The sequence below is a fragment of the Neoarthrinium moseri genome (genome assembly GCF_022829205.1).
Source record: "Neoarthrinium moseri strain CBS 164.80 chromosome Unknown scaffold85_Wmoseri_CBS_16480, whole genome shotgun sequence".
Lineage (NCBI taxonomy): Eukaryota > Fungi > Ascomycota > Sordariomycetes > Amphisphaeriales > Apiosporaceae > Neoarthrinium > Neoarthrinium moseri.
The window spans coordinates 17,438-32,085 of NW_026055199.1; the positions used below are offsets into that span (position 1 = coordinate 17,438).

General features: G+C 53.5%; 4 protein-coding genes across 4 annotated transcripts; 2 read left to right on the forward strand and 2 right to left on the reverse strand.

The window, feature by feature from the left end:
* Positions 1-3: 3 nt before the first annotated feature.
* Positions 4-1,035, reverse strand: JN550_012381 (uncharacterized protein; the record flags this gene model as incomplete). The annotated part of the gene is made up of 1 exon (XM_049310851.1): positions 4-1,035. The coding sequence occupies one exon, from the start codon at positions 1,033-1,035 to the stop codon at positions 4-6; it is 1,032 nt and encodes a 343-aa protein (XP_049165613.1).
* An 821-nt stretch (positions 1,036-1,856) lies between these two features.
* Positions 1,857-2,963, forward strand: JN550_012382 (uncharacterized protein; the record flags this gene model as incomplete). The annotated part of the gene is made up of 2 exons (XM_049310852.1): positions 1,857-2,015; positions 2,124-2,963. 2 exons carry the CDS (start codon positions 1,857-1,859, stop codon positions 2,961-2,963), a joined length of 999 nt encoding a protein of 332 aa, XP_049165614.1.
* Positions 2,964-8,048: 5,085 nt separating this feature from the next.
* Positions 8,049-12,571, forward strand: JN550_012383 (uncharacterized protein; the record flags this gene model as incomplete). The annotated part of the gene is made up of 2 exons (XM_049310853.1): positions 8,049-12,482; positions 12,542-12,571. 2 exons carry the CDS (start codon positions 8,049-8,051, stop codon positions 12,569-12,571), a joined length of 4,464 nt encoding a protein of 1,487 aa, XP_049165615.1.
* A 719-nt stretch (positions 12,572-13,290) lies between these two features.
* JN550_012384 (uncharacterized protein) lies at positions 13,291-14,241 on the reverse strand (the record flags this gene model as incomplete). The annotated part of the gene is made up of 1 exon (XM_049310855.1): positions 13,291-14,241. The coding sequence occupies one exon, from the start codon at positions 14,239-14,241 to the stop codon at positions 13,291-13,293; it is 951 nt and encodes a 316-aa protein (XP_049165616.1).
* Between the last annotated feature and the right edge of the window lie 407 nt (positions 14,242-14,648).

The window sequence follows — 14,648 nt, forward strand, 5'->3', positions numbered from 1 at the left end:
CGATCATCGGAACCACCAATTAGCTGACGCGTTGAGGCGCCCATCGTCGAAGGCACTGAGCACACTATGCCACCAGCCTTTGGGGATGAATAGGAGGTCACCGGCTTGAAGCTTGGCCTCCAAGATGTCTTCCGTGGCACCGGGGCCCCAGACGGCTTCGTATAATGCAGTGCGTTCCGGGCCCTGCATCATCTCCGAGCCTCGAAACCGGGAGTTTCCCATGGCTCCGAGCCCTTTCTGGACCTGGGCATAGAGTCGCTGGCCGCGATTAGGTGGAAGCAGCCTGACAGTCTTGGCGCTTAGCATCTGCAGGAATAGGTTGGGGTTGGGATCGCGGTGCAAGGGCGTGTAGGTCGGTTCCAAGCCAAGCCAGATGCTAGAATCGTAGACGTCGCCTTTACCAGCTTGTCGGACAAGTTCAGGGGCAGGCAAGTCGTCTTGTAGAGCCTGCGGAAGCTCGTTCAGTTGGGATTGTGCTATGTAAAGCTGCTTGATCCGACAGTCGGTGTTGCCCTGGCTTTCATTGTACTCGATGGCTTTCATGAGAAGCAAAAGAGGTGCATGCAGTTGGTGGAATGTGGAATGTCGGTTTGGTGCCTCGCGCCCCAGGTCAGGGGCGTCAGGTAGCAAATGGCTGAGCTCGGGATGCTGTCCACGTAACCAGCCTTGGAATCTGCTGTACGGGCTGATCTGGCCTGCGGCTTGCTGTATCACCAGCTCATAGGGGAATATACATGAGGCAAAGTCGGTGATGTGCCGACTGAGAGAGCCAATGTGTTGGTCTTCATGGTGGTCGAACCACGTCCTCACTGCCGGAAGGGGGAGTGATCCGCGAATGAGCAACGGTGACCCTGGGATGAAGGCTGTTCGGCGGAACTCATCAAGGTCGACGCCATCAGAGCAGATCGGCACCGTACTTGCTGCTCGGCGCACATTGGGGCTAACATCATGGTTGCCGAGTTGCGAGATTCGGTGCCTCAACGTGATGCGTTGAAGTCCCCAGGAGAAGCAGCTCACGGGCAGCTGCTTGGCCATGATGGCTTCTACAGCCAACGTCTACAGTCGCAGATCTCGGCTACCATTCGATAGACACCTGCACCGGGGACTGGAGGTGCAGAGCTTTGCTTGGCCCCGAGCTCCTAAATCTTTGAATCCGCACTATCGGTACGAGTGACTTCCCTTGCCCATATCCATGGATTCCCTTGGCCGCGATGCATGCAGTTAGAGGAGGCAAGATAGGCGAGCCCACGGAGTATGCAACTTCGCTTTAGCGCACACGGACACGACGGAAGCCCTGCCACAGGACCAGCGAGCCACTGTGGCGGGCCGCAGCTGGAGCCGGGGCGACGGCACCTGCAGCGCAACTGGGCACCACCACCGCCGCACCTCAACAGCTCAGCGAAATTGCGAGGGCGAGGGCGAGGGCAGCGCGCGCGCCCCCGATTCGCCCACTCCCAACCTCACCCAACGAGACGAGACAGGCACCAACAGGGCAGCTCGTCGACGCATCACTCCGGCAAAGGAAAGGGATCGCAACGCAGGCGCCCAAGGAACCGCCCACCGTTTGCCTCTCGCGCCGCACGCCTCGTCCGCCCCGTCCAGCGCTGCCTCGCGTCATGCCGACGCGATAAACGGCCTCCTCTCCCCTCCTATCGCACTTCGTCGGCGGGGTACTTTTCGCCCTCCGTCCAGTATAACCAAACCCGCCCCTCGACGACCCCTCCACCACCCCGTATCCGTACCCGTGCCCGTACCGCACCGCACCGCACCCGCACCCCGTACCCCGTACTATATCGCTATCCCGCCCGCCCTCGTCGAGCCGGGGTGGCACAAGCCCAAGGCCGAAACCACACGCGATGTCTACCTCGTCCGGCACCCCCGAGTCCTGGATCTCCTCCTTCTGCTCGCTGCTCGGCCATGAGTACTTTGCCGAGGTGTCGGAGGAGTTCATCGAGGATGACTTCAACCTCACCGGCCTGCAGTCCCAGGTCGCAATGTACAAGGAGGCCCTAGAGGTTGGTCACACCCTGTTCTTCTCCTCTTATCAACCCAATCCTTGAGTAACCCAATCAATCGCTACCTGCACGCGAGCTGAGCTGACCTGAACCCTTTGCCCCCTCCAGATGATCCTCGATGTCGAGCCTGAGGACGACGATGAGGAGGATGAAGAGGAAGAGGAGGAGGAGGACGAGTCCATCGAGGGCGTAGACCGCATGCGCGCCGGCGAGCGTAGGAACCACAGCCGTATTGCCAGCGACCTCTCCGTCATCGAGTCCTCGGCCGAGATGCTCTACGGCCTGATCCACCAGCGCTTCATCTGCTCGCGCGCCGGTATCCAGCAGATGTCGGAGAAGTACGAGCTGGGCCATTTTGGCGTATGCCCTCGCAGCCACTGTGAGCAGGCTAGAACGTTGCCCGTCGGCCTATCGGATATCCCAGGCGAAGACACCGTCAAGCTGTTCTGCCCTGCCTGCCTCGATGTCTACGTGCCCCCCAACAGTCGCTTCCAGACCGTGGATGGTGCTTTCTTCGGACGCACCTTTGGCGCTCTTTTCCTCCTCACCTTCCCCGAGTACGACCTGACCAAGCGAGGTGCCGAGGTGCTGGCCGGAGCCCGCGTTTCCGAGGATGCCAAGGATATGCTGAACGGCATGTACGCCTGCAACACCGCACCCGGCCTTGGCGGCAACAAGATATACCGGCCGCGCATCTACGGTTTCCGTGTCTCGGAGGTCGCGCGGTCGGGCCCCCGCATGCAGTGGCTCCGTGACAAGCCTCAGGATATATCAGAGCTGGACGAGGCTCGACGCTATGCCGAGGAGAACCCGGACAGTGAAGATGACGATGATGCCAGCATGAACCCCGGCGGTCGGCCCATACGTAGGTTGCGTCCTAGAAGACGCAACGGTCAAGGCGGCAGCCCCATGGCGGTCGAGACAAACGGTGCCGAGTCGGAGCTCTAGCAGAACAACGAGATCAATGGACCAACCCCTCAACGTCAGTTTCTTATTTCACTCGACGAAAGTCAGATGCCTGAGTTGAACAGCCATGCTCTCACCCGACGAGGAGCCATCAAGGACTGCAAGCCCCAACCCCCCACCAAGGGCCATGCTGAGGAGACTTTGGCAGCATTTCTCACTAGGATGAACCATTAGGATAGAGACCACTCGTCCACGATTACACTGCCGCTCACCTCGCGGGGAGCTATCAACAACACCACACACCAGGCTGTTGGGCGCTGAAGCCGATGCCTTCACGGAGTAACTTGACTCTGACTGGCAAAAAGTTGAACTTGAACAGTAATGCCGCATTCATACTTCCACTCGCGGTGGCCATGGAGGATCGGCCGCCGTGAGATCTAGCTGTCCTCGATATTTCTCACTAGCAGGGCGGGGGGAGAATCTAGGCTTCTCCTATTGCATTGGCCGGCGTCGAACCGGCAGGTTATTTGTACGGAGGCGTTCCAAGAGTCTGGCTAGCATCAGGGTGAAAGGTGGACAACATGGCACATGGCTGAGCACATGGCGTATCCTCTATTGAATAGGATTAGGGTGTGCGTGGCCACAGGAGACAACGGGGGCTCTGGCCAGAACTTATAGACAGCGTACACTCCGTAATTGATTGCATTGACAGCACCCGTTACGCCGTGCCCGCGTTCATGATACTGATTGTGCTTCTCCTTCTCCTGACCTGTTCCTTCAATGGAATTCGACGACTGTCGGGGCTGCATCCCATCGTATTGGGGGACGCCCTCAAAGTCATGTGAGCGCAAACATTCCAAGGCAACTCAGTATGATATGTAGTCCCGGGGCTGGGTGTTGATCGAGTCTGTTCTATGTCATCTTCTACCCCTTTAAACTTGATCTCTGGAGAGCCTTCTCACCGTTTTCTTTCGCCCTTTCGCCCCATTCGCCGTGCCTGCGCAACACCAGTGACTGCCAACGTAAAGCTTTCGACGTCGCTTGAGAGATTTCCCGGTAACATCATCGCTCACCGAACGGCTTCTTGCTTTCTTTTTCAGCTGATCATGATATCCCATTGTGAAGGGCTTGCAAGCGATGCTGATCACTACGACACATGTCGACGATTGTCCAGGAACTTGGACCGTGACACTCTTTACTACTTATGTGGGAAGAGGGCATCCTATTCTAGAGGGATTTTGAGTAATCGTGCTTACTAGAAGTCTCGGCGAGAATAACCATGGCTGCTGCAATGTGGGTTGACTTATAGACCCAATGCAGGAAGAGGGAGGCTGCGAACGTAGGGATGCATTCGGCAGCAAATATACAAAGCAGTATCGTTCGAAGCGTAGGAGGTATGCAACTCCAAGTAGAGGTGATCTTATGTTATTCGGCGGTGTAGACTCAACTGCAGGCAGCCAAGTGAGGGCCAAATATTGCAGCCGAAAGTCCATTAATTTCACCCTCAAAGTTGCATTGGTAGTACCCGACTCTCAGGAGCTTGGCCCCGAGAAAATGGCCGATTGGGCCCAGATGAGTCCAGGCTTGCTTCTCATTTTTTTTTTTCGTCTGACGAAAGGGTTTGATAATACCCTGGGAGACTTTCATTCTTCTTTGCACTGCTGTGTACAGATGATTGGAAGAAAGATAGCGACAGCTGAGTGCTGTCAAAACTAAAGCAGGCAGAGTCCCTCTGTCCTATTTACGCTAGCAGTTATTACTCTTTCACTGTTTCCTATGCAATTTCAATTGCCAATACGTCGTATCGATATGCTGCTCCTTGCTCGCATAGGATTAGATTACTGGGGATGCCATTGTCCGGCGTCCTACCCTAAAGACATAATCTGGTAAACACAGGGCAGATTTGTCCATGTTCTCAAAATGACCAAGCATGCTCCGGATGAGCACTAGACGTGGCGATATCAGAAGGGACAGAGGGCTCTGTTGCATGGGAATTGATGATACGTCAATCTAAGTCCTTAGGCGGTTGGAAAAGTGATGAATTCAACCCCTATCTTTGCCCACCGCTCCCGGTACGTTGCCAATAATGCCCACAAAGAAGCGCGGAATGGTGATAATATCCTGTCCCAATAAACATGATGAGCGAATTCATCTCAATCATGGGGTGGGGACTCTGGAAAGACATGCAGGACGGGGGATCTGGAATGTGCTTTTAAGTTGGAAGAAGGAGTGCTTTATCATAATGAGACGTTGCGGCAGCAGGGACACAGGTTGAACTACATTCGGGATGAGAAAGCACCAAACAATAAGGCGAGATTTAGCCATTCAACTTGATAAGAAATATGCATAACCTTTTATATAAGGACTGTACAAGGTCGTGGCGTGTTTCTGCGATGGAATACCTATTGCCCATAGTTAATTCTTGGGCCGATGTTGAGATACCACTCCAGCCATTCAGGTTGAAAAGAGCCTTATCTTAGACCGTTCAAATCCTACACTAAAGGCAACCCGAGATTCAGCAGGCGGGGATAAGTTCGGCTCGGTTTATGTCCGGGTCAAAATTAGCCTTTGACTTGAGTTATGGTCATGGCATGTGGCGTGCGCAATCTGGGGTTTCGGTGGAGTGGCTAGATGACCTGACACGATGCCGGCCTGGCTTGCTTTTGGAACTGACTCGGGTAGGTTCGAGATGGGTGCCCTGAAAGTCTCTCCCATTCTGTGTCGCAACTGCAGTCTATCACACAGTCAGCAAGGGAGGTGGGTTGAGCCGAGCACACATCCTGTGTATGTAAAAGCTGATAGTTGCTTGATAATCACATTGCCATTTGCCCAGCTCTGTACGTAAGACCCTCCCGTCTTGTTTCAGCCGAGTTGGTGGTCAGCTCAGAGGGATTGCGGCGCGTGAACTTGTGATACCGTACTCCGTATCTGATGCAACTACCGTCAGAATGAACGTCATCCATATGATTACGTGGTGAGCAGTGTGCAGTATAGTGCGTGCCAAGTCTACGTAGCCCAATGTGCTCGCAGGCGCATACCGAGTCTTTTCTTTCCAAAGCTCGGGCAGTGGCGACAGCACACCGTATTTCTCACTAGCATTGCGGTAGTAAGGTGGTCTATAGCTCCGACCTTGACAGGAGTATACTAGCAGAATTATGCTGCACCGAATAGGTATACGATAGGTGAATTGGGGAGGTGACATGTACAGGCATTGGAGCAATCGCCACCAAGTGTCAGCAGGGGCAGACACCGGAAAGAAGTGTTGGCAGAGTAGTATTCAGGTACGTGGGAAACAGACCCTTCATCGTGCAGCTGCAGTGTGGGCCCGGAGACTTGGTAGACCCCGAAAGACCGCTTAGTCGGTAGTCAGGGCGTCAGACACAAACAATCCTGAGGCTGAGAGCCTCAATTTGTAAAAGTCGTCATATCCGCTTTGATGGCCCCGCCCAACGGCAGTCCCCACGTGCTAATCGTTGCAAGTCGGCAAGGAGCGAAAAAGGGTTGAGAACTGCGAGGTTTGGCTGCCGATATGGCCACGCCAGTATCTCCTATCTCCATGGCTCAGGGGGCCCAGACTTCTTTTGGAATGGGCATCGTAACAATTTGCCATGCTTGAGATTGCTGCCAATAAGCAGAAGCCCCACCGTTGGGGACGCCGGCTTCCGGTAAGGCGGTTCATGGTTCCGCTGTTACTCCGAGAATTGGTAAGCTTGCCGTCGACTCGGAGCTCCTAGCGTATAGTCAATGATTCATCCTGTGTCATGATGAGAAAAAGGCAACGTGCATAAGCTGCACACAAGCCTAAGCTGTTGATGAGACTATCGCCATGGCAATCCCTCGCCAAGGCAATCCCTCGCCGAGCTGCGCAATGGCACCGGCGCTCCGCGGAGGCCCGGACGTTGGCTTTGGTGGGATGCGAGTCCTTTCATTATTAAACCGAGGGAGGAAACCAATCCTTCAACGCCGAGTCACGAAAATCTCACATCAGTCACTCCCTTAGTCAGTTAGCCAACCAGTTTGTCAGTCAGTGATAGATGCAGGGATGGATATTGCATCCTCTGCTCCAGTACGCTAGGAAGTATGTTCGAACTTTGAAGGGTATTCGCTGGCCCACATGAAGGTTTGGTACTTCCGGTAAACCAATTGGAATGCCTGCGACGTGCCGTGGTGCGGGATGGAATGTGTCCCCTGCGCATGCGGAAGCATTTTCTGGGGCACTTCGATGGCCTCGCTCTCGCTTCCGCTTGGCTGGGGACAAACATCGGTCTGATCCAGACTTTTTGTTCGACACACACAGACACACATAGACACATACGCACTCCTTGTTACCTAACACGAAAGAGGAATCACCGCAAGTGCCTTGGCGCGCCTTTGCCGACTTGTTCATCGGGTTGTGCCCCAAACCCCCGCTCCCCAGGAACACGTCACGCCGATTGAATTACGTCCGCCCAAATCTTACCGCAACAGTCGCTAACTTAGTAGAATCCACGGCTTACTATGGTACAGAGTGCGACTTGACTAGGCAAGAGCAGGGCAGACGGGAGACGGCCGCCTGGCCTTGGCGCACTAGTAGGGGACCCAAGACGCTGAATAGCGCGGTTAGATAGTGGTGGGGTCGTTGGGCGATCCCCTGCCTATTTGACGGCCAAGACTCCGACTGTCGACAAGAAAAGAAGAAAAAAAATAATTCTTGATTGGTAATGCTGAACGGCTCCCAGTTGTAGACGCACCCGATAGTCACGCCGCCCCTGCTCGGGAAACGGAGTTAAGTTAGCGGCTGCGGAGCAGGTCCGTTGGCGGATGCATTATCTGATTAAGCTAAAGTTCCCATCTGCCGCTCCGTCGTGATTGTTTTCCCACTTGTTCGTTCTTCCCCGACTTTTGTGCTTCAGGGTCCGAGTCGTCGTCGTCGTCTCACACTCATTTGATTTCGCCCTCGTCGCGCGGTTGGCTCTACGCGTGAACCGCTTGGGACGAGGTCCCGTCCCGTTATTCGCCAACCCGGCCGACCACTCACCCCACGGGGCAGTTTGGAAATATAGTTTGAACTACCGAGCGCAACCGATTATTGGACAGAAAGCCGACCCTGTTTGACTTGGAGGCCCGCCACACAAGCCCGCAGGCGACATGGCCAACAACAACGCAGAGAAGGATCATTTGGAGGGGACGACCGGGAACGCAAACATGGCGCCAGAGGCTGCACCCGCGGAGGTGCGCTCTGAGTCGTCAATTGCCAGCTCGACGGATGTGGAAGAGGGCCGCGAGCGTGCCCGGCAGAGCAACCCCAATGGTACTTCCAATGTCTCGAACGGCATATCTGTGGAGCGAGCGGAGGCAGATTTTGCGGAATTACAGCGTGAGCTCTCCGGCATGTCCAGAGCCAGCCGTATCAACAGTCGCGCGAGCCGCGGCGGTGACGTCGAGAAGGCTACGGGCACAGCTTCTGAGTCGCCCGGTTCCATCTCAACAGAGGATGTGTTCGACTTGGAGTCGGCCCTTCGCGGTGGTCTGGAGGCCGAACAGGCTGCCGGCATAAAGCCAAAACACATCGGCGTGTACTGGGAGGGACTGACAGTGAAGGGCATGGGCGGCATGGAAAACTTTGTACAGACTTTTCCCGATGCCTTTGTCAACTTCGTCAACTACTGGGACCCCCTGAAGCGCCTCCTTGGCATGGGTCCCAAGCCAAACGAGGTCACGATCCTGGACAACTTCCGTGGAGTCATCAAGCCCGGCGAGATGGTTCTGGTACTTGGACAACCCGGCTCAGGATGCACTACATTTCTCAAGTCAATCGCCAACCAGCGTTACGGCTATACTGGTGTTTCGGGAGATGTTTTGTACGGCCCTTTCACTGCAAAGGAATTCGACACGTACCGTGGCGAGGCGGTCTATAACCAAGAGGACGATATCCACCATGCGACACTTACTGTAGAGCAGACTCTAGGATTTGCTCTCGATGTCAAAACGCCGAAGAAGCTCCCCGCTGGCGCCACCAAGACCAAATTCAAGCAGGATGTCATCACTATGCTTCTGAAAATGTTCAACATCGAGCACACTCGAAACACAGTCGTTGGTAATGCTCTGATTCGGGGTGTGTCTGGCGGTGAAAGGAAACGTGTGTCTATCGCGGAGATGATGATCACTAACGCCAGTATCCTGTCGTGGGACAACAGCACCCGTGGTCTAGACGCCAGTACTGCGCTTGATTTCGTCAAGTCTCTCCGTGTGCAGACAAATCTCTACCGGACTGCCACCTTCGTGTCTCTCTACCAAGCCTCCGAGAATATCTACAGGCAGTTCGACAAGGTTTTGGTGATCGATTCTGGAAAGCAGGTCTACTTCGGTCCCGTGGGAGAGGCACGAGGCTACTTCGAGAGCCTCGGTTTCGCGCCCAAGCCCAGACAGACCACCCCAGACTACGTTACCGGTTGCACTGACGAGTACGAACGTGAATACCAGGACGGATACTCGCCAGCCAATGCGCCTCACAGCCCCGAAACACTTGCCGAGGCCTTCAAGAAGTCGGCCTTCACCGAGAGGCTGAACACCGAGATGACTGAGTACAAGACGCAACTCGAGCACGACTCTGCCAAGCACGATGACTTCCGAACTGCGATCCGTGAAAGCAAGCGCAGTGGCGCTAAGCGATCCGTCTATAATGCAGGCTTCCAACTCCAAGTTTGGGCATTGATGAAACGACAGTTTGCCCTGAAGATGCAAGATCGCCTCGCTCTGATTTTGGGTTGGATTCGCAGCATCGTCATTGCAATTGTACTCGGTACTCTCTATCTCAATCTCGGTCAAACATCAGCCAGTGCTTTCAGCAAGGGTGGTCTACTGTTCGTGTCGCTTCTCTTCAACGCCTTCGAAGCCTTCTCGGAATTGGCCAGTACGATGACGGGTCGATCAATTGTAAACAAGCACAAGGCTTATGCATTTCACCGTCCGTCTGCGCTCTGGATCGCCCAAATATTCGTCGACACGGCGTTTTCGGCTGCTCGAGTTCTCGTGTTTAGTATTATTGTATACTTCATGACGAACCTGACCAGGACGGCTGGCGCCTTCTTCACCTTCTATTTGATGATCATGGTTGGCAATATCGCGATGACACTCTTTTTCCGTATCGTCGGCTGTGTCAGTCCCGACTTCGACTATGCCATCAAGTTTGCGGTCATCATTATTACACTCTTCATCTTGACCTCCGGTTATCTGATTGCCTATCAATCCCAGCAGGTTTGGCTCAGGTGGATCTTCTGGGTGAACGCGCTCGGTCTTGCTTTCGCCAGTCTAATGGCCAATGAATTCAAGGACAATGACCTTGAATGCACAGCAGACTCACTCATTCCCTCCGGTCCAGAATATGGCAGTATCACGAACCAGGTCTGCACTCTGGCAGGGTCCACCCCAGGTACTTCGCGGGTCAGTGGTGCCGCATACATCACCCAGGGCTTCTCTTACCATCCATCTGACCTGTGGAGGAACTTCGGTATTATCATGGCTCTTATTGTGTTCTTCCTAATCATGAACGTCGTCCTAGGAGAATTTGTCAAGTTCGGCGCTGGTGGCAACACATTCAAGGTTTTCCAGAAGCCAAACGAGGAGCGAAAGCGACTCAACGAGGCATTGGCCAACAAGCGTCTGGAGCGCCAAAAGTCAAGAACACAAGAAGAGGGCACCGCACTTTCTATTGAGTCAAAGAGTGTTCTGACCTGGGAGAACCTCAACTATGACGTGCCGGTTCCTGGTGGCACTCGCCGATTGCTCAACAACGTCTTTGGATACGTCAAGCCTGGCCAGCTCACCGCCCTGATGGGAGCCTCTGGTGCTGGAAAGACCACACTTCTTGACGTGCTGGCGGCCCGAAAGAATATTGGAGTCATCCATGGAGACATCCTCGTCGATGGTATCAAACCGGGCAAAGAGTTCCAGCGATCAACTTCCTACGCTGAACAGCTCGACATGCACGACCCCTCCCAGACTGTTCGAGAAGCCCTACGCTTCTCCGCTGACCTGCGACAGCCAATCGAGACGCCGCAAGAAGAGAAGTACGCCTACGTTGAGGAGATCATCGCATTGCTGGAGATGGAATACATGGCGGACGCTATCATCGGCTTCCCTGAGGCGGGTCTTACGGTCGAACAGCGCAAGCGTGTCACCATTGGTGTCGAATTGGCTGCTAAGCCCCAGTTATTGCTGTTCCTGGACGAACCCACATCTGGTCTTGACTCTCAAAGTGCCTTCAACATTGTGCGTTTCTTGAAGAAGCTTGCGAATGCTGGACAGGCAATTCTCTGCACCATCCACCAACCGAATGCCGCGCTTTTCGAGAACTTTGACAGATTATTGCTTCTCCAGCGAGGTGGCCAAACCGTCTACTTCGGTGACATTGGCAAGGATGCCGTCGTTCTTAGGGATTACCTGAAGCGCCATGGTGCTATCGCTGGCGACCGAGACAACGTTGCTGAGTTCATGTTGGAAGCCATAGGAGCCGGAAGCGCACCTCGAATTGGTGACAAGGACTGGGCCGACATCTGGAACGACAGCCCCGAGCTTGCCAATGTCAAGGATACCATTTCACAACTCAAGGAGTCCCGTAAGGGCCAGGAAATCGACCCTGCAATGCAACGAGAGTTCGCCTCCCCACTCAGCCATCAACTCAAGATCGTCATCAACCGAACTAATCTCGCTTTCTGGCGCTCTCCCAACTATCTGTTCACACGACTCTTCAACCACTTCGTCATTGCGCTTCTGGCCGGTCTCACATTCCTCCAGCTCGACGACTCCCGATCGTCTTTGCAGTACAAGGTTTTCGTTACCTTCCAGGTCACTGTCCTGCCTGCACTCGTCATCTCGCAGGTCGAGGTTATGTACCACATCCAGCGAGCCATCTTCTTCCGCGAGCAGTCGTCCAAGATGTACAGCAGCTTCACTTTTGCCAGTTCCATGGTCTTGGCCGAGATGCCGTACTCGATCCTCTGCGCCGTTGTTTTCTTCCTACCTATCTACTACCTACCGGGCTTCCAGTTTGAAAGCTCACGTGCCGGTTACCAATTCTTCATGATTCTGATTACCGAGCTGTTCTCCGTCACCCTTGGTCAACTTCTTGCAGCACTTACGCCTTCCGCTTTCATCTCCAGCCAGTTCGATCCCTTCGTTATCATTACTTTCGCCCTCTTCTGCGGAGTAACGATTCCGGCTCCGCAGATGCCAGGATTCTGGCGAGCATGGCTTTACCAGCTTGATCCCTTCACTCGTCTCATTGGTGGTATGGTCACGACCGCGCTGCATGAGCTCCCCGTGAAGTGTGCATCTGGCGAGTACAACACTTTCCCTGCCCCAGACGGCCAGAACTGTGGCGATTACATGTCGGACTTCTTCGACAAGTATGGTGGCCCCGGCTATATCAGGAACAGCTCTGCCACCAACTGCGAGTACTGCGCCTACAAGGTCGGCGACCAATTCTACGAGCCTCTGGGCTTCGACTTCGTCAACCGCTGGAGGGACCTTGGCATCTTCCTCGCTTTCGTGGGGTCCAACTTGGTCATCCTCTTCCTCGGAGTAAGTCACATTTTACCCATCTGCGTACATTTCTGGGCATGATACTAATAATACCACAGAGCCGCTTCTTGAACTTCAACCGTAGATGATCTATATTCTACAGATACTCTCACGAGACCTTTCTCTCACACCCTAATGTTTCTTATTTCACCCCACATTTACATAGATATCCAGTTGGACCACCAAGCTTGCGCTGCATCGGCATTTTCACCAGATTTCTCAGATAGACAGGCATAGAAAGGAGCGGAGTCATTTTCGGGCATATCATGGCCCCGTTAGTCAAAGCATAATTTCAAAAGTCAACTTCAAAGCACTGCACCATCTTACCGCAGGTGAGAACTGGGCCATTACTGTTGAAGCGATGGGTCTAGTAAGTCATTGAGACGCAGAAATGCTCTAGGCATGACCCAGTCACAATAAACCGTAGTGCCACTTCAACGCTATACAGATCTATTTGGCGAACCAAGAAACTCGATTTGATTCACGATGTGTAGTGACATGTAATTATGTCCGACAACCTATTCTGGGGGATCAAGTTTTACAAGCTTTTCTCAAGGGTACACTGCACTCAATAGCAACCGATTTGACTTCATGTTATACACCCGTCATTGTTGCCATTCTTGCAAATCTTCAGCCTTCCAGTACCACCCCTTTCCCTATCATAACCCAAACCCTCCTTGAGCAACGCGTCTGGCGTTACGGCGCTGTGTATTCTTTATGAAGGCTCTGAGTGGGACACGAATGTAGCATTCGTACCTACAGTTGGTGCCTCCCTAAGCGTTTGAGTGTCTCTAAGCGTTCGGGGGTATTAATCGAACCGCTCAGCCGGAAAAGAAGGAAAGCCAAGCTTGACAAACTTCTCAAGGCTGGACTGGTAGAGACATTGGGCGAACATGTTGACGTAGTTCTTGCCATTCTTTTCTTTCTCTGTCAGTATGTTGACATAGGGCTTTACCAAAAAGCTAACGGCCTGAACCAACGGCCTTGCATCATGCCAGACCGTAATGAGCTCAGACACCGTAAGCCTCCTGGCATCGCCGATGAGTGTAGCTTTGGCCACGCCCAGTGTGAAATCTATCAATCCGTCAGACGTCGCTCCACCAGGAGTTGCACAAAGTGCCAATGCGGCCTCGAAGATGATTTCTTCAATGAGTTTTCCAATGATGCGTACGGGTTTTGCAGGTCTATCAGCCAGAGCGGCCTGGCCCTGGGTGTATTGTTTTTCCCAAACTATGACGGATTTTTCGTGTTGCTCACTCAAAGATCTCCATGCGATGTTCTCGAAGATCGCATCTCTCAGGTACGAGGAGGGTTTATCCACCAAGAATCTCTGTCGGATATCAAAGAGAATTGGACTGTCGTGGCTTGTGAGTGACCAGCGCAGTCTTTGGCCTTGGTCGCCTCGATAACCTATGACTTTCAGAACCCATACGGCCGCAGAAAGCTCGTGGTCTTCAAGCCACTCTTGGGTGATATCTCCTGGATTCACCCAGCAGCTTCTATCTTTTCCGTGATTCTCGATCATCTTGATGACTTGATCAACCTCAACCTCGTGCTTGCGAGCTCGCACAATAGTAAAGTAGGGCTTCCGTACTGCTTCGTGTTGGGAGTGGTTGTATTGGTTGATGCTGAACTTGGTGGTGCGATCCACCGCTACTGCAACGTTGGCTACCTCACGGTGTGTGCTGCAGCAGATCAAGATCTTGCCGATCCATGGGTTCTCAAACAGGAGACACGCCGTGACCGCCAAGGGATGCATCCATCCAACGCCACAATTGTTGATGTTCCAAGTTGTGCTTGGGACAGTGACTTAACGTATTGATTACGAGTCAGATCTGGAATTTGACCAAGTACAATCTGTTGCAAGTGGCTGTTTGAAGTGCTGAGAAAATCGAACGTAGGGCATAGGAAACCTAGACTCCAGGCAAGGTGGCTTTCAGAGGCGTGGCTGTCCTTGGCTGTCCGATGATTGAGAATAGACCTTAGCGATGAGCCTCGGATAATTTCAGCTTGGAGATATTCAAGGGAGTCGCACGACCCATTTGTCTCTTTCTCAAGGAGTAGGGTTTTGGCTCTAGAAACCTGGCGAATGGGAAATCCGCAGCCTGTATCAAGAACGAGGTAAATGTGTCTGTCAATGGCTTTATGCCGTTGAAATCGTGTGCC